The 24,846-nt window shown below is 40.9% G+C and overlaps 2 protein-coding genes and 2 long non-coding RNA genes across 4 annotated transcripts in view; 1 reads left to right on the top strand and 3 right to left on the bottom strand.

Moving 5' to 3' along the window:
* The window catches only part of LOC124286974 (general transcription factor IIH subunit 3-like), a 29,873-nt gene extending 26,036 nt beyond the window's left edge, over positions 1-3,837 (top strand). Inside the window, 4 exon segments of the mRNA XM_046723432.1 lie at positions 425-560; positions 1,478-1,514; positions 3,250-3,334; positions 3,378-3,837. Of these exon segments, the coding sequence (XP_046579388.1) occupies positions 425-560; positions 1,478-1,514; positions 3,250-3,313 (237 nt within the window). The 3' untranslated portion in view covers positions 3,314-3,334; positions 3,378-3,837.
* Positions 3,838-4,375: 538 nt separating this feature from the next.
* Positions 4,376-5,186, bottom strand: LOC124286968. Its single transcript, XR_006901159.1, has 2 exons — positions 5,142-5,186; positions 4,376-4,810 (listed from the first exon to the last, which is right to left on the bottom strand). It is a non-coding gene; the product is annotated as an uncharacterized LOC124286968 (long non-coding RNA).
* A 1,276-nt stretch (positions 5,187-6,462) lies between these two features.
* On the bottom strand, positions 6,463-7,302 carry LOC124286969. The gene is made up of 3 exons (XR_006901160.1): positions 7,217-7,302; positions 6,898-6,976; positions 6,463-6,548 (listed from the first exon to the last, which is right to left on the bottom strand). It is a non-coding gene; the product is annotated as an uncharacterized LOC124286969 (long non-coding RNA).
* Positions 7,303-8,521: 1,219 nt separating this feature from the next.
* Positions 8,522-16,061, bottom strand: LOC124286966 (vitamin K epoxide reductase complex subunit 1-like protein 1). The gene is made up of 3 exons (XM_046723422.1): positions 15,787-16,061; positions 15,366-15,475; positions 8,522-9,478 (listed from the first exon to the last, which is right to left on the bottom strand). The coding sequence occupies exons 1-3, from the start codon at positions 15,978-15,980 to the stop codon at positions 9,264-9,266; spliced, it is 519 nt and encodes a 172-aa protein (XP_046579378.1). The 5' UTR covers positions 15,981-16,061; the 3' UTR covers positions 8,522-9,263.
* Between the last annotated feature and the right edge of the window lie 8,785 nt (positions 16,062-24,846).

The raw sequence follows: 24,846 nt of genomic DNA, 5'->3' as shown, positions 1-24,846 counted from the left end.
CTAACGGGATCGGGTGGTCAGGCTCACTGACTTGGTTGACACATGTCATCGGTTCCCAAATGGCGCAGATCGATGCTCATGCTGTTGATCACTGGATTGCCTTGTCCAGACTCTATTATTTACAGACCACCGCCATATAGCTGGAATATTGCTGAGTGCGGCGTAAAACTTAACTCACACACTCACTATAGAGACAATCTTGTCCAATGTTCAGTGCTGTCATGGAGCAGTCCTAATGGTTTATCACCCTCATTTCTTTGAAACTAAGAAGCATTTCAATATTGAATTTGCATTTCTTAACTTTGAGCAAAATATTCCTATTTCAAGACATTGAGTCTGCTTTCAACCTTGCTACCAGAATTGTAGGTCTGTGAATCTGATTCCTCGAGGTATTAACTTCCACTGTGATGGTGACTGTTGACAGTGGGTGTTCCTGCCCGACCCAGTAGTGAGGGACAAGCTGACTCTACCCCCCAAGGACCAGGTGGACTACCGAGCGGCCTGCTTCTGCCACCGCAACCTCATCGACGTGGGATATGTCTGCTCCGTCTGTCTTTCAAGTAAGTCTGGCAAGGTGTATAACTTCTGGAGTAGTTATTGTATTGAGTACCTTCACAGGGTCATGATCCCATCTTAAGCTCACTATGACAAGTTTTAAATGATCATGTTATTAGTTGTCTCTCGGCCTACTTTTCTGACATAGCCAAGTGATGGATAGTTTGTGAGGATGCTTCTAATTGACAGTTTTTATGTTTTCCTTCCAAAAGGAAATAGCACCAATGTCAATGGTCTTCTGACAAAACAAAACCACTCAGCAGATGAGACTCTGCTTTAGGGAAGCAGAATGGAATGAAGATATACAGTGACTGTAAAAACATGATGCTCTGTAGATAAACATATCATGTAATATAAAAGTATATTGGGATTACTTTTTATCAGTGAAGTACAGTTTCTAGAACTTCTGTAGGTTTGCCGATATGGCTGAAATATTGCCGATGTGACGTTAAATATTAACTCACTCACTGTAGGTTTGCATTCCATCCATGATTAAAAATTGTTGGACAAAATTGTTAACATTGATGCCATTCTATTGGTGTTATATTAACATTGATGCCATTCTTTTGACAATATGTTAACATTGATGCCATTCTTTTGACAATATGTTAACATTGATGCCGTTCTTTTGACATTATGTTAACTTTGACGCCATTCTACTGAAATTCTGTTGACACTGATGCCATACTGTTAACATTGATTACATGCTGTTTACATTGATTACTTGTTGTTTACATTGATGGTAACTGTCTACATAAATGTCACATGGCTGGGCATGTTGGTAATGTGGATACCATGCTATTTGCATTAATGCTATAGTGTTGACATTGATACCATACTTGTGTTATAGGATTAGCAGTGTAAAAAAGTAAACATGAACTTTTTATTTTGAAGTTTCATTGCTGCTAACCTCCTGTTTCAGTTTTCTGCAACTTCAGTCCGATCTGTTCGACATGTCAGTAAGTATTTCTACCACAGTAGTCTGTGAAGAGATGTATAACTGATGTATCTTTAACCTATCTGCTGGTGTTATATTGGGTTCACTGTGTGGCACCGTTTCAGGAGTCCAGTAGTGATATACTTAGATGCCAATATATAGCAGTGCAGCATAAGAATCATAGACCATTGACTTTATGTACCATACAAAACATGACATTACTTTTTCAACCAGTTGCATATTCCTTACTTCAAAAGTGAATGCAAATATCACGGAATGACATCACTGCTGCATGTAACCTTGTGTGATATAGCACTATGCTGTCATCGAATTACCCCCGAACCGGCCCCAAGCCGAACCGGCCCCTGATATTTAACCCGAATCGGCCCCTGATATTTGCCCCAAACCGGCCCCGAGAAGTAAATATTTCTACATTGACATATGAATTAAAGTTCCTTTAACATAAATGACGAAAACATATTACTCATATATGTCTTTACATGTAATACCGATTTTTGAAAAATATATTAGCGAATATTAGTGTCGATGCGAGGCAAGTGAACATGCGTGCTGCTGATCACGGAGATCCCGTGGTAGAGGACATTTTATGTAATTCTTTTAAGAATCTAGAAGATCAATTGCAAAACAATACTAAAGTAAAAGGTGTACTTACATTTCGTTGTATCGTATCCACAGAATTGAAACATAAATTCAATACAACAATAGCACATAAATCCAATATAATGAATTCACGTTTCACCTTTGTTATGCCCAAGTTTCCAGTAGCGAAAAATAATGTCGTCCTTCATCTTTTCCCATGTTTCCATGTGTGGAACATTTGTCAAGATTTTCAACACACATTAACCACCTTTCACAGAGTGAATTCTGCTAACATTATGAAAACTAAAACATTCTTCAGCTCCAAAATTAAACTGTTATTTTATGCGCGTCTCACTGAGCGATTAAAGTGAATGTGTTGTTTTAATATTTCTTTGAACAAATTATCGTGAGCGAATTAATTTACATGTTGTCTTAAGCATTATGCTCTTACTTGACACTGATTAGCGTTCTACTCAATGTCAACTGCACCGATACTGTTATCTTCACCTTGCGTATAATCTTATAAAATCCCAGACCCTTATTCTAATAAAATCCCTCATAACTTAGCTTTAGGGTGGCAAAAGAAAAAGGAAATCTTCATGTCTGTGTCTATATAATAAATTAATTGAAATCTTCATGTCTGTATATATACTATATATATAATATATATATATAATAAATTAATTGTCTGTATCTATATAATAAATTAATTGAAATGTCTGTATCTATATAATAAAAAGAAATCTTCATTAATTGTCTGTCTGATTATCGTTCATTAACCCAGGGGCCGGTTCGGGTGCGTGGACGGTTTGGGTTAAATATCCAGGGGCCGGTTTGGGTTAAATATCCAGGGGCCGGTTCGGGTGTATCCCCTGTCATCCACAGAGTGTCACTATACTCATCTGAGTACTCAAACACACAGAATTTGTTATGTTTTCTGATATATCAAAATCCATACTTGGGTAAAATATTTTCAAAACTAGAAATACCATAACTGATTAGGTAAATACTCATATGTAGACAAGCAGATATATCTGTCCAGATTTACATTTCACACAGGTTAAAAAAAGTACTAATCTACATCAATGTGTTTGCCTACATTCTAATCCCAGGATTTACCCAACAAATATGTCTCTATGTTATTGTTTGTTTTTCAGAACAACATTCAAATTTCTTGGTCCACCAAAATCGTTAAAGAAGAAGTCAAAGAAGACAAGCTGATGATTGTGTTAACGTCTGAAGATCAGCATGACAAGCATGATGATCAATGTGTTAACGTCTGAAGATCAGCATGTATACCAAGTGTGTATCAATGTGTTTGAGCTGATATCCAGAAGACAAGCTGAAGACATCTGATGTGGAGCAGATATACCATGTGAATATGATGGTACACAGAAACACTCTAGGACTTATATACTACACCAATCTGTGCCAAACACGTTTCAGACTAATCTCTGATACTTGTCTCTCGATGTTAGTTGGAGCATTATAATAATATACCGTCAAGTTCTCAAAGTCGAAAGACTTTGAGCTTGTTACAGATTGCCAGTGTTGGTGGTTGAGCTGATATAGTGATGGTGAGAACTATATGGCTACAGATCTGTGCTGGTTCCTATACAGTTTGTACAGAAGTGATTGTGTTGGAGTGATGTGGAAACATGGGAAAGAATTCTACAATACCTTACTATTCCACTGATCTGTTGAACCACATACAAAAGTGGTAAATAAATATACACATGTACAAATGGGGGGATCTGTTCTTATTTCATGTTCAGCCTTACTCTGCTCAGAACCAGGAAACTCTACACGCATAAGCATATCTGGCAAGTGGAGAACTTGCTATCAAACATGTCTGCCTTTACAAAGTGGACTGGAGGGTAGGGTTTGTTTCTTGAGCAAAACTCGCACCAAGGAAAATATATTTTAGTCTTTGTACATATTGATTTTTAGGCATATTTGAAAGGACAGTTAATATGGAAGATGTGTCTTGGTTAAATTGTACTGGCTTTTGATTTATTGTAGATTTTAAAGAGAAATGGACATGCTACCTCACAACTTTGGTGTTGTACATCTGTGAAATTCATTTTTCTGATGTCCAATATATTGATAGGTGATTGTCCATAAACAACTGCAAGGACCAGAATTGTACATATCCACCTGTGACCTATTATGAAAGCCTACATGAAATCTGAATTTAAAGGGTTTGTGTGCATCGAGAAAAAAGAAGACCCTAGGGGGCTCACTGTCTGCCAGAATACAGGTGTGATAGAGAACAAGACGGTGTGATAAGAGCATAAAGTATATTTACCACTTTCAACATGTGAGGTCATATTGAGCAACATCTACAAATCATTGGAATCTGGACATGATTATACACACACATGTATGGACAGCTCATAACATTTACAGCAGACTTCACAACAAATAGTACCTTAAGTAGATGAAAGCCATATAAAAATTAAAATGTGATGATTATAGGCACTTAACAGGTATGTGTACTACAACCACTTGGCACAACATGTACTACAGATTCTCTAGGCTAAAGACAATCATCACTAATAGGGGGTTAAGGCAGTCATACACAGATTGGTCTGACCGAACCACAGACTGCCATTGATCATAAAGACAATCATCACTACCTGGGCTGCAGGCAGTCACACACAGATTGGTCTGACCGAATCACAGACTGCCATTGATCATAAAGACAATCATCACTACCTGGGCTGCAGGCAGTCACACTGCCATCAGATTGGTCTGAGTCCGATTGGTCTGACCACAGACTGCCATTGATCATAAAGACAATCATCACTACCTGGGCTGCAGGCAGTCATGCACAGATTGGTCTGACCGAACCACAGACTGCCATTGATCATAAAGACAATCATCACTACCTGGGCTGCAGGCAGTCATGCACAGATTGGTCTGACCGAACCACAGACTGCCATTGATCATAAAGACAATCATCACTATCTGGGCTGCAGGCAGTCACACACAGATTGGTCTGACCGAACCACAGACTGCCATTGATCATAAAGACAATCATCACTACCTGGGCTGCAGGCAGTCACACACAGATTGGTCTGACCGAACCACAGACTGCCATTGATCATAAAGACAATCATCACTACCTGGGCTGCAGGCAGTCATGCACAGATTGGTCTGACCGAACCACAGACTGCCATTGATCATAAAGACAATCATCACTACCTGGGCTGCAGGCAGTCACACACAGATTGGTCTGACCGAACCACAGACTGCCATTGATCATAAAGACAATCATCACTACCTGGGCTGCAGGCAGTCACACACAGATTGGTCTGACCGAACCACAGACTGCCATTGATCATAAAGACAATCATCACTACCTGGGCTGCAGGCAGTCATGCACAGATTGGTCTGACCGAACCACAGACTGCCATTGATCATAAAGACAATCATCACTACCTGGGCTGCAGGCAGTCATGCACAGATTGGTCTGACCGAACCACAGACTGCCATTGATCATAAAGACAATCATCACTACTGGGCTGCAGGGCTGCAGGCAGTCGAACCACAGACTGCCATTGATCATAAAGACAATCATCACTATTGGCTCTGACCGAACCACAGACTGCCATTGATCATGATCGCCAAGACAATCATCACTACCTGGGCTGCAGGCAGTCACACACAGATTGGTCTGACCGAACCACAGACTGCCATTGATCATAAAGACAATCATCACTACCTGGGCTGCAGGCAGTCATGCACAGATTGGTCTGACCGAACCACAGACTGCCATTGATCATAAAGACAATCATCACTACCTGGGCTGCAGGCAGTCATGCACAGATTGGTCTGACCGAACCACAGACTGCCATTGATCATAAAGACAATCATCACTACCTGGGCTGCAGGCAGTCATGCACAGATTGGTCTGACCGAACCACAGACTGCCATTGATCATAAAGACAATCATCACTACCTGGGCTGCAGGCAGATTGGTCACCGAACCACAGACTGCCATTGGTCTGACCGAGGCACCACAGACTGCCATTGATCATAAAGACAATCATCACTACCTGGGCTGCAGGCAGTCATGCACAGATTGGTCTGACCGAACCACAGACTGCCATTGATCATAAAGACAATCATCACTACCTGGGCTGCAGGCAGTCACACACAGATTGGTCTGACCGAACCACAGACTGCCATTGATCATAAAGACAATCATCACTACCTGGGCTGCAGGCAGTCATGCACAGATTGGTCTGACCGAACCACAGACTGCCATTGATCATAAAGACAATCATCACTACCTGGGCTGCAGGCAGTCATGCACAGATTGGTCTGACCGAACCACAGACTGCCATTGATCATAAAGACAATCATCACTACCTGGGCTGCAGGCAGTCACACACAGATTGGTCTGACCGAACCACAGACTGCCATTGATCATAAAGACAATCATCACTACCTGGGCTGCAGGCAGTCATGCACAGATTGGTCTGACCGAACCACAGACTGCCATTGATCATAAAGACAATCATCACTACCTGGGCTGCAGGCAGTCATGCACAGATTGGTCTGACCGAACCACAGACTGCCATTGATCATAAAGACAATCATCACTACCTGGGCTGCAGGCAGTCATGCACAGATTGGTCTGACCGAACCACAGACTGCCATTGATCATAAAGACAATCATCATCACTACCTGGGCTGCAGGCAGTCATGCAGGCAGGCAGACTGCCATTGATCACAGATTGGTCTGACCGACCGAACCACAGACTGCCATTGATCATAAAGACAATCATCACTACTACCTGGGCTGCAGGCAGTCACACACAGATTGGTCTGACCGAACCACAGACTGCCATTGATCATAAAGACAATCATCACTACCTGGGCTGCAGGCAGTCATGCACAGATTGGTCTGACCGAACCACAGACTGCCATTGATCATAAAGACAATCATCACTACCTGGGCTGCAGGCAGTCATGCACAGATTGGTCTGACCGAACCACAGACTGCCATTGATCATAAAGACAATCATCACTACCTGGGCTGCAGGCAGTCATGCACAGATTGGTCTGACCGAATCCACACAGACTGCCATTGATCATAAAGACAATCATCACTACCTGGGCTGCAGGCAGTCATGCACAGATTGGTCTGACCGAACCACAGACTGCCATTGATCATAAAGACAATCATCACTACCTGGGCTGCAGGCAGTCATGCACAGATTGGTCTGACCGAACCACAGACTGCCATTGATCATAAAGACAATCATCACTACCTGGGCTGCAGGCAGTCACACAGATTGGTCTGACCGAACCACAGACTGCCATTGATCATAAAGACAATCATCACTACCTGGGCTGCAGGCAGTCACACACAGATTGGTCTGACCGAACCACAGACTGCCATTGATCATAAAGACAATCATCACTACCTGGGCTGCAGGCAGTCATGCACAGATTGGTCTGACCGAACCACAGACTGCCATTGATCATAAAGACAATCATCACTACCTGGGCTGCAGGCAGTCATGCACAGATTGGTCTGACCGAACCACAGACTGCCATTGATCATAAAGACAATCATCACTACCTGGGCTGCAGGCAGTCACACACAGATTGGTCTGACCGAACCACAGACTGCCATTGATCATAAAGACAATCATCACTACCTGGGCTGCAGGCAGTCATGCACAGATTGGTCTGAGCCGAACCACAGACTGCCATTGATCATAAAGACAATCATCACTACCTGGGCTGCAGGCAGTCATGCACAGATTGGTCTGACCGAACCACAGACTGCCATTGATCATAAAGACAATCATCACTACCTGGGCTGCAGGCAGTCATGCACAGATTGGTCTGACCGAACCACAGACTGCCATTGATCATAAAGACAATCATCACTACCTGGGCTGCAGGCAGTCATGCACAGATTGGTCTGACCGAACCACAGACTGCCATTGATCATAAAGACAATCATCACTACCTGGGCTGCAGGCAGTCATGCACAGATTGGTCTGACCGAACCACAGACTGCCATTGATCATAAAGACAATCATCACTACCTGGGCTGCAGGCAGTCATGCACAGATTGGTCTGACCGAACCACAGACTGCCATTGATCATAAAGACAATCATCACTACCTGGGCTGCAGGCAGTCATGCACAGATTGGTCTGACCGAACCACAGACTGCCATTGATCATAAAGACAATCATCACTACCTGGGCTGCAGGCAGTCATGCACAGATTGGTCTGACCGAACCACAGACTGCCATTGATCATAAAGACAATCATCACTACCTGGGCTGCAGGCAGTCATGCACAGATTGGTCTGACCGAACCACAGACTGCCATTGATCATAAAGACAATCATCACTACCTGGGCTGCAGGCAGTCATGACACAGATTGGTCTGACCGAACCACAGACTGCCATTGATCATAAAGACAATCATCACTACCTGGGCTGCAGGCAGTCACACACAGATTGGTCTGACCGAACCACAGACTGCCATTGATCATAAAGACAATCATCACTACCTGGGCTGCAGGCAGTCATGCACAGATTGGTCTGACCGAACCACAGACTGCCAGTGATCATAAAGACTCATCCCTGATTGCTGGTTACACGTTCAGCACATAGTTATATATGACCAAGCATCACAAATACGTATATTCCATTCATATCATAAATCACTTTTGCTGAGCAAATGCTACCTTGACACAAACAAAATTTCTGCAACTGGAAACAAAGCTATAAATATTATAGTATTAGACATCTTACATTTGTATCATAATATATCATGAAATAATCACTTGCTTAGGAAAACTCATGATTGTGCAAAGTAAAATCATTTCGGTACCTTACCTGAGATTAGATTAATGGTAAACTGATGCTGCCTTCCTTCCTTGTATTATGACTCTAAAATTGATCAACACAAATAAATAACTTGATAAAATGGTAAAGTCAGGCAGCTTCAAGTTGGTTCAGGACATGGACATTTAGCGGCAATAAGTCAACAATATATTCTCATAACCACTGAAATACTGGACCAGCCATATTTAAAGGGTATTCTCAACAAGTGGTAGGACTAAACAATCAACAAGTATGAGGTTCTGGAGGAGAGTCCTTGCATCAGTGTCAGGTGCCTGTAGGTGGCTACCATCACCTCTGCTTCCGGGACTGAGCAGCCATTGCCTGCCTCAACTTGGAGATGCTGCAGAGGAGGAGGAGGAAGTTGATGACGTACATGCTCATACACACAATACACACATCCTTCAGCACGAAGAACAGGATGTATGCCAGGTAGATGGAGCCTACGTTGGCGATCATAGATGACACTAACTGTACCACGGCTCCAAATGAGGTCGGGTTGTATGCTGAAACACAAGGCTGATGATCAGAATCTGTGAGTGAGTGGGGTTAGTATTACGCCACTTTTAGCAATATTCCAGGCACGGCTGGGGACACCAGAAATGGGCTTCACACATTGTACCCATGTGGGGAATCGAACCTGGGTCTTCAGTGTGACAAGCTAACACTTTAACCACTAGGCTACCCCACCGCCCTTCATTATTTGTGTGTGCAGGGCTGGTGCAAGGAGGGAAAAGCTACTGTACATGTATATCTTACTGATGCGTAGTAAAACAGGATAAAACAAGCATTGACAAATATGAATGGAAACTTGAGTGTTTAACAGCAGTGTTATAAGAAGGGTCAAGGACCCTCTGGCTGTATACTGCCTTTACTTCCCATGATGTAGGAATCCTGTATATTGCCTTACTTCCCATGATGTAGGAATCCTGTATATTGCCTTACTTCCCATGATGTAGGAATCCTGTATATTGCCTTTACTTCCCATGATGTAGGAATCCTGTATATTGCCTTTACTTCCCATGATGTAGGAATCCTGTATATTGCCTTTACTTCCCATGATGTAGGAATCCTGTATATTGCCTTTACTTCCCATGATGTAGGAATCCTGTATATTGCCTTTACTTCCCATGATGTAGGAATCCTGTATATTGCCTTTACTTCCCATGATGTAGGAATCCTGTATACTGCCTTTACTTCCCATGATGTAGGAATCCTGTATATTGCCTTTACTTCCCATGATGTAGGAATCCTGTATATTGCCTTTGCCTTACTTCCCATGATGTAGGAATCCTGTATATTGCCTTTACTTCCCATGATGTAGGAATCCTGTATACTGCCTTTACTTCCCATGATGTAGGAATCCTGTATATTGCCTTTACTTCCCATGATGTAGGAATCCTGTATATTGCCTTTACTTCCCATGATGTAGGAATCCTGTATATTGCCTTTACTTCCCATGATGTAGGAATCCTGTATATTGCCTTACTTCCCATGATGCAGGAATCCTGTATACTGCCTTACTTCCCATGATGCAGGAATCCTGTATATTGCCTTTACTTCCCATGATGCAGGAATCCTGTATATTGCCTTTACTTCCCATGATGTAGGAATCCTGTATATTGCCTTTACTTCCCATGATGTAGGAATCCTGTATATTGCCTTTACTTCCCATGATGTAGGAATCCTGTCCCATGATGTGCCTATATTGTTCCCATGATGTAGGAATCCTGTATACTGCCTTACTTCCCATGATGTAGGAATCCTGTATATTGCCTTTACTTCCCATGATGTAGGAATCCATGTATATTGCCTTTCCCATGATTCCCATGATGTGAGGAATCCTGTATATTGCCTTTACTTCCCATGATGTAGGAATCCTGTATATTGCCTTTACTTCCCATGATGTAGGAATCCTGTATATTGCCTTTACTTCCCATGATGTAGGAATCCTGTATATTGCCTTTACTTCCCATGATGTAGGAATCCTGTATATTGCCTTTACTTCCCATGATGTAGGAATCCTGTATATTGCCTTTACTTCCCATGATGTAGGAATCCTGTATATTGCCTTTACTTCCCATGATGTAGGAATCCTGTATATTGCCTTTAGTTCCCATGATGCAGGAATCCTGTATATTGCCTTTACTTCCCATGATGTAGGAATCCTGTATATTGCCTTTACTTCCCATGATGTAGGAATCCTGTATATTGCCTTTACTTCCCATGATGTAGGAATCCTGTATATTGCCTTTACTTCCCATGATGTAGGAATCCTGTATATTGCCTTTACTTCCCATGATGCAGGAATCCTGTATATTGCCTTTACTTCCCATGATGCCTTTAGGATGATCCTGTATATTGCCTTTACTTCCCATGATGTAGGAATCCTGTATATTGCCTTTAGTTCCCATGATGCAGGAATCCTGTATACTGCCTTTACTTCCCATGATGTAGGAATCCTGTATATTGCCTTTAGTTCCCATGATGTAGGAATCCTGTATATTGCCTTTAGTTCCCATGATGTAGGAATCCTGTATATTGCCTTTACTTCCCATGATGTAGGAATCCTGTATATTGCCTTTACTTCCCATGATGTAGGAATCCTGTATATTGCCTTTACTTCCCATGATGTAGGAATCCTGTATATTGCCTTTACTTCCCATGATGTAGAATCCTGTATATTGCCTTTACTTCCCATGATGTAGGAATCCTGTATATTGCCTTTACTTCCCATGATGCAAGAATCCTGTATATTGCCTTTAGTTCCCATGATGCAGGAATCCTGTATATTGCCTTTACTTCCCATGATGTAGGAATCCTGTATATTGCCTTTAGTTCCCATGATGCAGGAATCCTGTATATTGCCTTTACTTCCCATGATGTAGGAATCCTGTATATTGCCTTTAGTTCCCATGATGTAGGAATCCTGTATATTGCCTTTAGTTCCCATGATGCAGGAATCCTGTATATTGCCTTTAGTTCCCATGATGCAGGAATCCTGTATATTGCCTTTACTTCCCATGATGTAGGAATCCTGTATATTGCCTTTAGTTCCCATGATGCTAGAATCCTGTATATTGCCTTTAGGTCCCATGATGCAGGAATCCTGTATATTGCCTTTAGTTCCCATGATGTAGGAATCCTGTATATTGCCTTTAGTTCCCATGATGTAGGAATCCTGTATATTGCCTTTACTTCCCATGATGTAGGAATCCTGTATATTGCCTTTAGTTCCCATGATGTAGGAATCCTGTATATTGCCTTTACTTCCCATGATGTAGGAATCCTGTATATTGCCTTTAGTTCCCATGATGTAGGAATCCTGTATTGCCTTTAGTTCCCATGATGTAGGAATCCTGTATATTGCCTTTACTTCCCATGATGTAGGAATCCTGTATATTGCCTTTACTTCCCATGATGGAATCCTGTAGGAATCCTGTATATTGCTGTATATTGCCTTTACTTCCCATGATGTAGGAATCCTGTATATTGCCTTTACTTCCCATGATGTAGGAATCCTGTATATTGCCTTTACTTCCCATGATGTAGGAATCCTGTATATTGCCTTTACTTCCCATGATGTAGGAATCCTGTATATTGCCTTTAGTTCCCATGATGCAGGAATCCTGTATATTGCCTTACTTCCCATGATGTAGGAATCCTGTATATTGCCTTTAGTTCCCATGATGTAGGAATCCTGTATATTGCCTTTACTTCCCATGATGTAGGAATCCTGTATATTGCCTTTACTTCCCATGATGTAGGAATCCTGTATATTGCCTTTAGTTCCCATGATGTAGGAATCCTGTATATTGCCTTTACTTCCCATGATGTAGGAATCCTGTATATTGCCTTTACTTCCCATGATGTAGGAATCCTGTATATTGCCTTTACTTCCCATGATGTAGGAATCCTGTATATTGCCTTTACTTCCCATGATGTAGGAATCCTGTATATTGCCTTTACTTCCCATGATGTAGGAATCCTGTATATTGCCTTTACTTCCCATGATGCAGGAATCCTGTATATTGCCTTTACTTCCCATGATGCAGGAATCCTGTATATTGCCTTTACTTCCCATGATGTAGGAATCCTGTATATTGCCTTTACTTCCCATGATGTAGGAATCCTGTATATTGCCTTTAGTTCCCATGATGCAGGAATCCTGTATATTGCCTTTACTTCCCATGATGTAGGTAGGAATCCTGTATATTGCCTTTAGTTCCCATGATGCAGGAATCCTGTATATTGCCTTTACTTCCCATGATGTAGGAATCCTGTATATTGCCTTTACTTCCCATGATGTAGGAATCCTGTATATTGCCTTTACTTCCCATGATGTAGGAATCCTGTATATTGCCTTTACTTCCCATGATGTAGGAATCCTGTATATTGCCTTTAGTTCCCATGATGTAGGAATCCTGTATATTGCCTTACTTCCCATGATGTAGGAATCCTGTATATTGCCTTTAGTTCCCATGATGTAGGAATCCTGTATATTGCCTTTACTTCCCATGATGTAGGAATCCTGTATATTGCCTTTAGTTCCCATGATGTAGGAATCCTGTATATTGCCTTTACTTCCCATGATGTAGGAATCCTGTATATTGCCTTTAGTTCCCATGATGTAGGAATCCTGTATATTGCCTTTAGTTCCCATGATGTAGGAATCCTGTATATTGCCTTTACTTCCCATGATGTAGGAATCCTGTATATTGCCTTTACTTCCCATGATGTAGGAATCCTGTATATTGCCTTTACTTCCCATGATGTAGGAATCCTGTATATTGCCTTTACTTCCCATGATGTAGGAATCCTGTATATTGCCTTTACTTCCCATGATGCAGGAATCCTGTATATTGCCTTTACTTCCCATGATGTAGGAATCCTGTATATTGCCTTTACTTCCCATGATGTAGGAATCCTGTATATTGCCTTTACTTCCCATGATGCAAGAATCCTGTATATTGCCTTTAGGTCCCATGATGCAGGAATCCTGTATATTGCCTTTACTTCCCATGATGTAGGAATCCTGTATATTGCCTTTAGTTCCCATGATGCAGGAATCCTGTATATTGCCTTTACTTCCCATGATGCAGGAATCCTGTATATTGCCTTTACTTCCCATGATGTAGGAATCCTGTATATTGCCTTTAGTTCCCATGATGCAGGAATCCTGTATATTGCCTTTACTTCCCATGATGTAGGAATCCTGTATATTGCCTTTAGTTCCCATGATGCAAGAATCCTGTATATTGCCTTTAGGTCCCATGATGAATCCTGTATATTGCCTTTAGTTCCATGTATATTGCCTTTAGTTCCCATGATGCAGGAATCCTGTATATTGCCTTTAGTTCCCATGATGCAGGAATCCTGTATATTGCCTTTAGTTCCCATGATGCAGGAATCCTGTATATTGCCTTTAGTTCCCATGATGCAGGAATCCTGTATATTTGTAATGGTCAATGTTCCACCAGACAACTCCACTGAGGATCTCTAACATTCCCTCAAAGCCGTACACACAGAATAGAAAAATGGTGCCATGGTGGACATACAAGCTGCAACAAGAATCTGGTCTGCAACTAAAAAAATTAAACATGCAGGGGTTTTCATCCACTGACTACACTATAAAATTAGTTAACCTGCCACTGTTTCTGACATGTAGAAAACACTCATTATTTGAAAACAAGTGAGTGAGTGAGTTTAGTTTTACACCACACTCCGCAATATTCAAGCTATATATGGCAGCGGTCTGTAAATAATCAAGTCTGGACCAGACAATGCAGGGATCAACAACATGAACATCAATCTACGCAAATGGTTTTGAAAACAAATATTTTTCTATATTTATTGTCTTTAATTTTATGAAAAAATATTTCAACAATACTCTCTGTTGGTTCTTAAGTATTAGTGTTGAAAAACAACATTTGTGAACAACAATGGGAATATATTTTTTAACATGAATGTGTGTAAATTCATAAAAAGAAAGTACAAATACAATTGAGATGCAGCTGCCTTTAACCCCAAGGTTGCAAAAGAGCTGCATATTTGCATAAATTACACAAAGTTTGTAACTAAATCGACATTTCCTGACTAATTTTGAGTTGCCAAAGTACAAAATCACATGCATGACCTTGCAGTTACTAATGCCCCAAGGTACCACATATCACACATTGTTACTTTCACCAATATCAGTCTTTAGTTTATTTGACATGTTCAAACATTCGGGCAGAATTTGCAAATTCATTTAAAATTTTAATTAAAAATACCCATAAGACTGCAGATGTTGGGGAGTAGAGGCATACGCCGAGTACCCAAAGCTATCACCACCCAAGTATCATTAACCACATACAGTGTAAACAAAAGACATCTGTAGTATTGTATACAAACCTATAGTGACTTGAAAAGCATAGAAGATCATGCCAAATACACTGTTAGGTTGGTTCAGCAAGCTTTCACGTCCAACAATTCTGTCAATCAGGCCAAATCCTCTTCCCCATCTACAACATAACAATGAGACAGTTTAACGATTGCAGTCACGACAGTTTGTGTGTACCAACAGTTCATCACATTGTTCGGGTTCCTATTATACTAAGACCTATCGGGCTTCGGGCTTACACGAAAAAAATTGTATTGATACATACGTCTGTGTGTGTGTGTGTGTGTGTGTTTGAACGGTTTTCGAGTTGAGCTCCAGAAACAAAGATTAACTGAACTTGAACTGAACCCCAGTGAGCATGAACAGGAGAGAATTGTATCTGATGAATTAGTGAACCTTCACATGGCCCCGTCATATTCCCTGTACATTTACCTTGATGTAAACACCTTGGAACAACTGATTGTCTCACTGAAATCACACAAGGCTCTGTACGAGTCATCCTTTTCTTTTGACATTTCAACATGATACGCATATCCAGATATAACTATGCCCAAACTACACAGTAGTAATATGCTATTTCGAATCCACGGGCTTGACACATCGTGAGCTTTTCTTTTCGCCGCCATGCTGTCACCGGAAGTTCCTTGAGATGCGGAAAAGTAGTCCGGGCTTGAACGCTTGATTCAGATAATTTGATAACATATCCACTGAATGCATGCCCGAAGTTATACAAATATATAACTACATCAAGTCCTGGTTCGACAAAAAAAAAACCACTGTTGAATTTTGTGTCTTGGGAGGCCTTATAAAGGTTAATGAAAGCACATCCGTGAGGCGCCGTTTAACCCCTAATATAAGAATCGTTTACTGATGTCATCAAATTATACTTCTAAATATCATACATTCCATTTTGTGATATATGTATCAGAAAATAATCGAAAAACTGATTTTACGTTGTAAACCTACTCAATTCATTTCTGAAATAAAAACGATTAATAAATAGAGGATATTATACGACATGTAGCTAGGTTACTATATATATGTTTACAACACAAGTGCCTAAATGTAACATTGTTGATATTTCCCGAGGGAGAGCGAGCGATATATATCGATATTCAGGCACGAGTGTATGTAAACATAGTACCCCGGTATGATATGTGTATGTTTGCAAATAGTATATTGTTAGGTTTTAATCATCATCATAGTAAACTTATATGAAGTATTAATAACCTAAACCTAAATATTTAATAACCTAAACCTAGATATTTAAAATTCACTTTTCTTGAATACTTGTGTTAACTTCAGCACTTGCACAAATCTACTAACTCATAGGTAAGCTTGGATAGTTCAGCCTTTTCATTGTATATAGGTTCATGGGTATTGTCACTCGGGCAGTCACAGGCTTGGCCTGTGATTAGGGTTTTATTGTTCTCTGGGGCCATATGATTGTTTTAGTCATGTGGAGTGACTGCTTCAAACTTTTGCTGGTCAGTCAACCTATTTCTCCTTTCTGCCAGTGAGCACATTCTCTGCACAAGATCACATAGGATGAGTTCATTTATTACTGTATCTGGCATCTTAGGTTTGGTTATTATGTATTTTAAGCATTGTTATATATATGTAGTATTTTAGCTAGTAGTGTATTATATTGTAAGGTAGGTTTAATTCAACTTACTTGTGTATTCAACAGAGGTATATGCCAAGTGTATTTCATAGGATATATATATGTACATTTTGTATGTGTAAACGCGTTAGAAGTATTCTATGTATCATGTATGTATGTATATTATTTTGGGAATGTATAATGTATTCTGTACATGCTAACGTAAGTGTACCATAACTATTATCCTATATTTATATAGCATATTTATTTGTGCAGGGCTTATCACTGCACATCGATCACTCATTCCAGCCTGCGTCCCTGAGACGAGGTAATATATTTATGTTCAATTGCATGTACATGATCTTTATATAAAGTGTAATAAACTCTGTCAAAAAGAAACGCAACCCCTGTATTTTAGAGATTTTGATCTGAAGTTTTAAGACAACACAGCATTTTTATTATTTAAGACAGAAGTCTGAAATTTGGCAGAATAATAACCAAGATGGGCATGTTTAAAATTGTCATTTCAAAGAAGTCATCTCACAGACACCAGTTTGTCACCAGGGGCGTCTTTCTCAGTATCTCGTATGAGCACCACCAGCTGCAATCACTGCACGGCATCTCCTTGGACAAGAACGGATAAGACGCCGGATTCTTTCCTGGGGAATGGCTCTCCACTCCTCCTGCAGTGCAACGCCGAGCTGTTGCAGCGTCTGTGGCGGCGGCTGACGTTGACGTACGCGTCGACCCAGAGTATCCCACAGGTGTTCAATAGGGTTGAGGTCTGGTGATTTAGAGGGCTATGGCAAGACATTGACGTTGGAATTCTGCAGAAAGTTCATTGTTGCACGTGCAGTATGAGGCCGGGCGTTGTCTGGTTGAAAAATCTGTGTCTGTTGGTCAATAATCGGGAGAAGGTGAGGCTGTAATACGTGGTTGATGTAACGTTGGGCTGTCAGGTTCCCTTCAACGATCACCAAGTCTGATTTCTGGTTGTATGAGATGGATCCCCAAACCATAACGCTTTCTCCGCCAAATCTGTGCCCCTGTCGGACGCAGATGGGCGCAAAACGTTCATGACGTCTCCTCCTATACACACGTTTTTCTTCCGTCGTGATGTTGCAAAAAGAAAACGGGATTCATCAGAAAACCAGATGCGCCTCCAGTTTTGTAAAGTCCATATCCTTACGTTGTTGCACCACCTGAGTCGTCGGCGGAGATGTAGGGGGCGTAGTACAGGTCCAACAACTGGTCTACAGGCACGTAAACCCGCTTCTTTCAGACGGTTCCTAATCGTTTGAGCTGACACTCTTAATATGTTTTATCTAAAGGGGATTTGTAAAGTACAGAAATGAACTGTAAATCTTAAAAGCGTTATGGTAAGAGTTCCGCCCGTAACCCCCGCTTGAAATGTATTCTATTTATTAGGATTATTTCGAGGGTTTAGGGTTAGATTTAGGGTTTATGTTTAGGTAGTACAGGCTGTTTATAAAAAAACATAGGCGTATATTCTTAGGCATATAATACGGGGGTTACGGGCGGAAATCTTTCCTGAATTACTTTTAATCTTACTATTTTCTAGAAGTATGCCCCTTTTCACTTTAATCTATGGCCCTTTTGACTTTCCTTTGGCCCTTTTGACTTTCCTTTGGCCCTTTTGACTTTCCTTTGACCCTTTTGACTTTCCTTTGGCCCTTTTGACTTTCCTTTGACCCTTTTGACTTTCCTTTGACCCTTTTGACTTTCCTTTGACCCTTTTGACTTTCCTTTGACCCTTTTGACTTTCCTTTGGCCCTTTTGACTTTCCTTTGGCCCTTTTGACTTTCCTTTGGCCCTTTTGACTTTCCTTTGACCCTTTTGACTTTCCTTTGGCCCTTTTGACTTTCCTTTGGCCCTTTTGACTTTCCTTTGACCCTTTTGACTTTTCTTTGGCCCTTTTGACTTTTCCAGTTTTGGCCCTTTCGTCCTTTGGCCCTTTTGACCTGTTCCCGTGCGTGGTATCTCTTTAATTGTGGAAAACGCACGCATGCACACATGTTTATCAGAAATACCAACATCAACAAGAGGCACCAATTCATCATATTTTTGATAAAGAAATGTAAAATTTCATAATAAAAATTATGATGAACGCCTTAACGCGGAAATGAAACGAGACAGACAGCACCTATTCCCGTATCTCCCAACCACCTCCTGGGTGTGGACAATTAACATCATAGATCTGGACAGTATAATATGGAACGAGATAATAAACATACACTGATAATACATTTGTATTACGAACACAGTTGCATTTAAATAATTCTAATACAATAGATCTATATTTCTCTCTCTCTCTCTCTCTCACACACACACACACACACACACACACATGTGTGACCTATTCAAAATGAGTTTGATTGATAAGTTTTTAATTACCAACACGTGATAAGCCCCTGACGTGACCTACACTCTAAGAACGTTATCAATGGATAATCCAACCAGTCTCGTCATCCTGTCCGTCTGATACATCATTTATCATTTGTTGACAAGAAGTTAACCTAAAATGACATGAAAATAATGCACCAGAGACTACAACCAAGCCTATGTAGGTTGAAATGTTTGAGTGACTGTATTTAGACATCACCAAATTTATCTCTGGGTATATGTGTATGGCCCGGTTGTTTAGTTTTGACGGTGAACCAATGTTACTGTTGGGGTGAGTGAGTGAGTTTAGTTTTACACCGCACTCAGCAATATTCCAGCTACATTGTATATGGCGGAGGTCTGTAAATAATCGAGTCTGGACTAGACAATCCAGTGATCAACAGCATGAGCATCGATCTGCGTTAGTCTCCTCTTACGACAAGCATGAGTTGCTAAAGACCAATTATTGTTGGACTGACCGTGGTCTCATGAGGTACTGGCCTCGTTAAACCAAAGTCTCTCTGACCTCATTCTAGTACTCCTTACGTAGCCAATAAACTCTATGTGTATACAGTAAAACTTGGGTTTATAACTAAACATTTTGGTTACTAACTGTTACCCCCAAGTCTGTCTGACCTCATTCTAGTACTCCTTACGTAGCCAATAAACTCTATGTGTATACAGTAAAACTTGGGTTTATAACTAAACATTTGGGTTACTAACTGTTACCCCCAAGTCTGTCTGACCTCATTCTAGTACTCCTTACGTAGCCAATAAACTCTATGTGTATACAGTAAAACTTGGGTTTATAACTAAACATTTGGGTTACTAACTGTTACCCCCAAGTCTGTCTGACCTCATTCTAGTACTCCTTACGTAGCCAATAAACTCTATGTGTATACAGTAAAACTTGGGTTTATAACTAAACATTTGGGTTACTAACTGTTACCCCCAAGTCTGTCTGACCTCATTCTAGTACTCCTTACGTAGCCAATAAACTCTATGTGTATACAGTAAAACTTGGGTTTATAACTAAACATTTGGGTTACTAACTGTTACATGGACACAGCTGTCAGTATGGTAGTAGAAATACTTGGGTTCCTATATTAATGCCTGCCATGTCCAACTGGTGGGCCGTCTCATCGGCTTAGTAGTTTTGGTATAAACAGACCCGTCTTAACAATCCTGGTTTAGTTAGTCCCCATGGTTCCATGGGAAGAGTACCTAAACAAGATTTATTACGATCTGAATGAGAATGAATTTCATATATCACGCACAGAACATCATATCCAGCCTAAATCTTCCATATCTGCCTGACAGTCTATACACTTCCTTACACGTACATTTTACATGTCCCACAAGATAGGAACGGATGACGGGTTATATAATAGTTGGATATACACACAATATATATATCCGACCTTCAACACGTTTGATCTAACCACACTTTTAGATCATTTTATATAACAGAACTCACTTTCCAGTGCTAGAAAGGATACATTAACAAAGAAGGTATTTGATTTCAATCTTTTTTCGAGATTTTGGTAGTAATAGTGGTGTCATTTTTATAGGGGTGAATGAATGGTTTGTTCGTAGACAGGTTGACAGGTAGTTTTTCGCCAGTGTCTTCATCGCCATCTTCATCAAAATCATCCTCGTCCTTATCATTCGATAACACCTCATCGTTCACGAGATCGTGGACCCAAAATTTGAGCTTTTTAATTCTATTCGTTACTTGTTCTTGTACAGTTTGTTTATCGTGTATAGCATCCAAGGGCCGTTTTCCACGGATTGCATATTGGCGATAAAGATGACATACGTTTCCTTGAAACGTCTCCACAGTATCTTGTCCAACGTATCCTGGATGACATCTTCAGACATACATGTATTTTTATTTTTGTATTTCGTTTTGGCTGCTTTCAAGACGTCCTCATACCATTCTTGCACACGCCTGTACATACGCCTGACCCTTAATTCCCTCTTCTTGTTCGACCTCCTGTCTGATTAGTTTGATCTTACAGTTGCATTCCTCCTTCATGTCCTCACCACTGTCCTCTTGCACTTACTTTTTCTTAAATACATTGTATCTCTGTAAATCGTTGTTATTTTGAGGCAGTGAGTGAGTTTAGTATTACGCCACACTCAGCAATATTCCAGCTATATGGCGGAGGTCTGTAAATAATCGAGTCTGGACCAGACAATCCAGTGATCAACAGCTTGAGCATCGAAGAAGGCAGTGAGGCAGGGGCCGAGGTAGTCTGTCGTACAGCCCCTGAAGCAAATATATCCAAGAAAGCCCACACAAGTCTAGAAAATGTGGCAAGTCTAGATTTCCTCAGCTTCAGGAAAAATGAAGAAAGTCTCAGGGCTCCTTTTCATTATATATATATATATTTTACTATGAACTTTTTTTCAGTAAAATATGTTAATTTCAGAGACTAGTTGTTAGTCTAGGGCCGAGGCTGGACGGTTTATGCTGCTAGAGAGCTGGCTGTGGTGAGTGGCCTTGACCTTGTATGAGAGGGCTTGTGACTGCTTTGTATACAGAGGCGAGACAGCTGGGTTGAGAGGGGTGCGCGGACGTCGGGGAAGACAACTATTGGCATGGTTAACTGAAATTGAGTCCCAGGTCTAAATATATAGGCTTGTGGTAGTGTTAGGTATTATAGTATGGATAAATGAAACGTTTTGATGCCTGGTCTAAATGTTTAAGCTTGTAGGCAGTAGAGTTGTAGTAATTTGTTTGGGATGGTCTAAATTCTTTGTAGTAGGTTGGAGTTTTGTAAGAAGTTTTCTAGGGCTTGGAAGATAGTTGGCGGGTTGTGGGGATTGAGAAGTAAATGGATATTATTGTGATATTTTGTAGGTATGTTGCTGTGTAGTTGTTTAATGTTTGTATGTTGTAGGTGGCAATGTGTGAGAATGTGGTTTATGTCCTCTTGTGTATTGCAGTGTGTGCATAGGCCATCTGGGTGTCTATTTTGTTTATATAGAGTGTAGTTTAGATTTGTAGTGCCTGAAATTAGCCTGTTTATGGCCTTGTCAATGTTTTTGATATTTGAGTATGTGGGGATTTTCCTTATTGGTGATTTTATGATAGATGTGACCCATGGGGATTTGTTTGTGTTTATGTTGTGGTGGAAGTTGGTGATTAGCATATTTGTTTTAATGAGTTGTATGATTTCTGTTTTAGATGTATGAAACTTGATGTTTGGTGATAAGTGGGTTGTGGCGAGTTTGGCTGCTGTGTCTGCAATGTCATTTCCTGTGATGTTTGAGTGGCTAGGTATCCATAAGAATGTGATATTTTTATTTGAGCGTGTGAGTGAGTCGGTTTGTATTACTATATTATGGATGAGGTCGGGGCGAGATTTGGAGTGCATGTTGTGTAGTTGTTTGATGGAGTTGAGTGAGTCGGTTAAAATGAAGAAGTTAGTTAGGGGGATAGAGGGGATTAAGTGAAGTGCAGTGAGGATGGCTGTTAGTTCTGCAGTGTTTATTGTGGTGTGGTTGGTGTAGTGGAGATTTGTGGTAATGGGGGGAGTTTGTTGGACATGTATGTTAGGCCAGTGATTTTGTTTGGGTTGATTGATGCATCTGTGTATATGTGAGTGTGGACGGGGTAGTTTGTGTATGTAGTTGTTTGTGATGTTAGTTTTGTTGGTGTCTTTAGGTAGCTGTTTGAGGGTGGTGTCTGTGGTGGGTGGAGGTATGTCGTGAATGTAGCTTGTAATGGGAGGTGTGTGTTGTATGTTGTTTAGTTGTTTTGCATGGACCAGTTTGTTGAGGTGTGCAAGGCAGGGGGCACTAGATGTATTAAGTTTGAACTTTTTTAGGGTGGATTTTTTTCATGTTGTTGTACTTGTGTGTAATGTGTTTGAACAGAGGGTTGTGTTGGGCACCAGCCCAATAGGTGAGTGTAGTTTGGTTTATTCTTTGTGTGATTGAAGCAGTGCCTGTCAGTAGAAGTAGTGTGTTTAGGGAGGTACCACTCCTCGTACCTAGGGCTAGTTTGAGGGCTTTATATTGCAGTGAGTTGAGTTTTTGAAGGTTACAGGGGGGGAGGGGGAGTGGGGGACTGCAGCGGCGTAGTCCAGTCTTGACAATATGAGAGTTTTATAAATGTTGATTAGTGTGTGTTTGTCGGCACCCCAGTTTGTGCCGCTGATGGCTCTCATTAGGTTGGGGTCTTTAGACATGAATTGACCAGATTATGAATGTGGGGTGTCCGTGTCATGTGGTGGTCGAAAGTTACTCCTAAGAATTTGGCTTCCTTTGTTAATTCAATTTTTTGGTTATTTAAGTGTAGTTTGGGTGTATAATTTTGCATTTGCTGAGTTTTGAATAGTATGCCCACGTTTTTTTGACATTAATATGGAACCCCTATTTTGGGGCCCAGTTTTGGATATGATTTAGCATTCTTTGTGTTTTGACTGTGGCTTGGTTGACTGACGTGGAGGAGGTCCAAAAGGAAAGGTCGTCGGCGACTTTAGCAGTAGAGATTTCTGGCCACTTGTCCAGAAAGATGTCGTTTATCATGAAATCAAATAGTGTTGGGGATAATATGCTCTCCTGGGGAGTTCCATTTTCAAGAGGATATGGGTCCGAACGGGTGTTGTGAGATTTGATGATTATGTGTCTATTGTTAAGAAATGAGTGAATGAAATTTAGAATTCTCCCGTGTATGGCATGTTTTTGAAGTTTTTGTATAAGGCCGTTGTGCCAAACCATATCAAAAGCTTTGCTGAAATCAATAAAGATGGCCAGAGTGTATTGTTTCTGTGCCTGTGCTACCTTGATATCTTGTTCTAAATGTAAAATCTGGTCTAGAGTTTGACGGTTTGGAGTAAAGCCGCTCTGGTCCTCCTTAATTAGTTTATTGGTAAGAATGAGATGTTTGAGCCTGTTATTTATAATGGTTTCTAGGGTTTTGCAGAGGTGGGCAGTAAGTGAGATGGGACGGTATGAATCAGGGTCGTTGTTGGGTTTCCCAGGTTTGAGGATAGGTACCACCCTGGCTGTTTTCCATGTGTTGGGGATAGTTCCTGAGGTCCAGATATGGTTGAAGAGAGTAAGTGTGAGGCTTTGCATGTTGGGTGAGAGTTTATTGAGTATGGTGTATGTAATATGCTATCTGGACCTGGGGCTGAGGCTGTTTGTTTGTTTTTAAGTGCAGATTTGAATTCATGTATGTTGATGATTTTGTTTATTGGTAGTTTTTTGTAGGGGGTTGAGTAGGGTGGTGGTGGAGGTGTTTAATGGTGTTTGGAAGGAGGGTGGGTAGTTGGTGGAGCTGCTTGTGGCCGAGAAGTGGGCAGCAAATGCGTTCGCTTTGTCTTTGTTTGAGGCTAGGTCGAGGAAGTTGGGTGAAATGTTTTTTTTGGAAATGCCCTTTATGGCTTTAAATTTGTTCCACAAGGTCCTAGTGTTACGATGAGTTTGCCTTAGGGTAGAGCAGAAATTTCTCCAATGGTTGATCTTTGCTG

Source organism: Haliotis rubra, unplaced genomic scaffold (genome assembly GCF_003918875.1).
Source record: "Haliotis rubra isolate DU_JTF1 unplaced genomic scaffold, ASM391887v1 Scf397, whole genome shotgun sequence".
Taxonomy (NCBI): domain Eukaryota; kingdom Metazoa; phylum Mollusca; class Gastropoda; order Lepetellida; family Haliotidae; genus Haliotis; species Haliotis rubra.
Note: the sequence above shows the minus strand (reverse complement) of the source record. Positions and strands in the feature narration are given on the sequence as shown.

Coding starts and splice junctions, on each gene's coding strand:
- LOC124286966 (XM_046723422.1), bottom strand. CDS start 15,980: ATGGCGGCGAAAAGAAAAGCTCACGATGTGTCAAGCCCGTGGATTCGA. Junction 15,476..15,786: donor TCCAAGGTGTTTACATCAAG/GTAAATGTACAG, acceptor GTTATGTTGTAG/ATGGGGAAGAGGATTTGGCC. Junction 9,479..15,365: donor TGCTTTTCAAGTCACTATAG/GTTTGTATACAA, acceptor CTTGTGTTTCAG/CATACAACCCGACCTCATTT.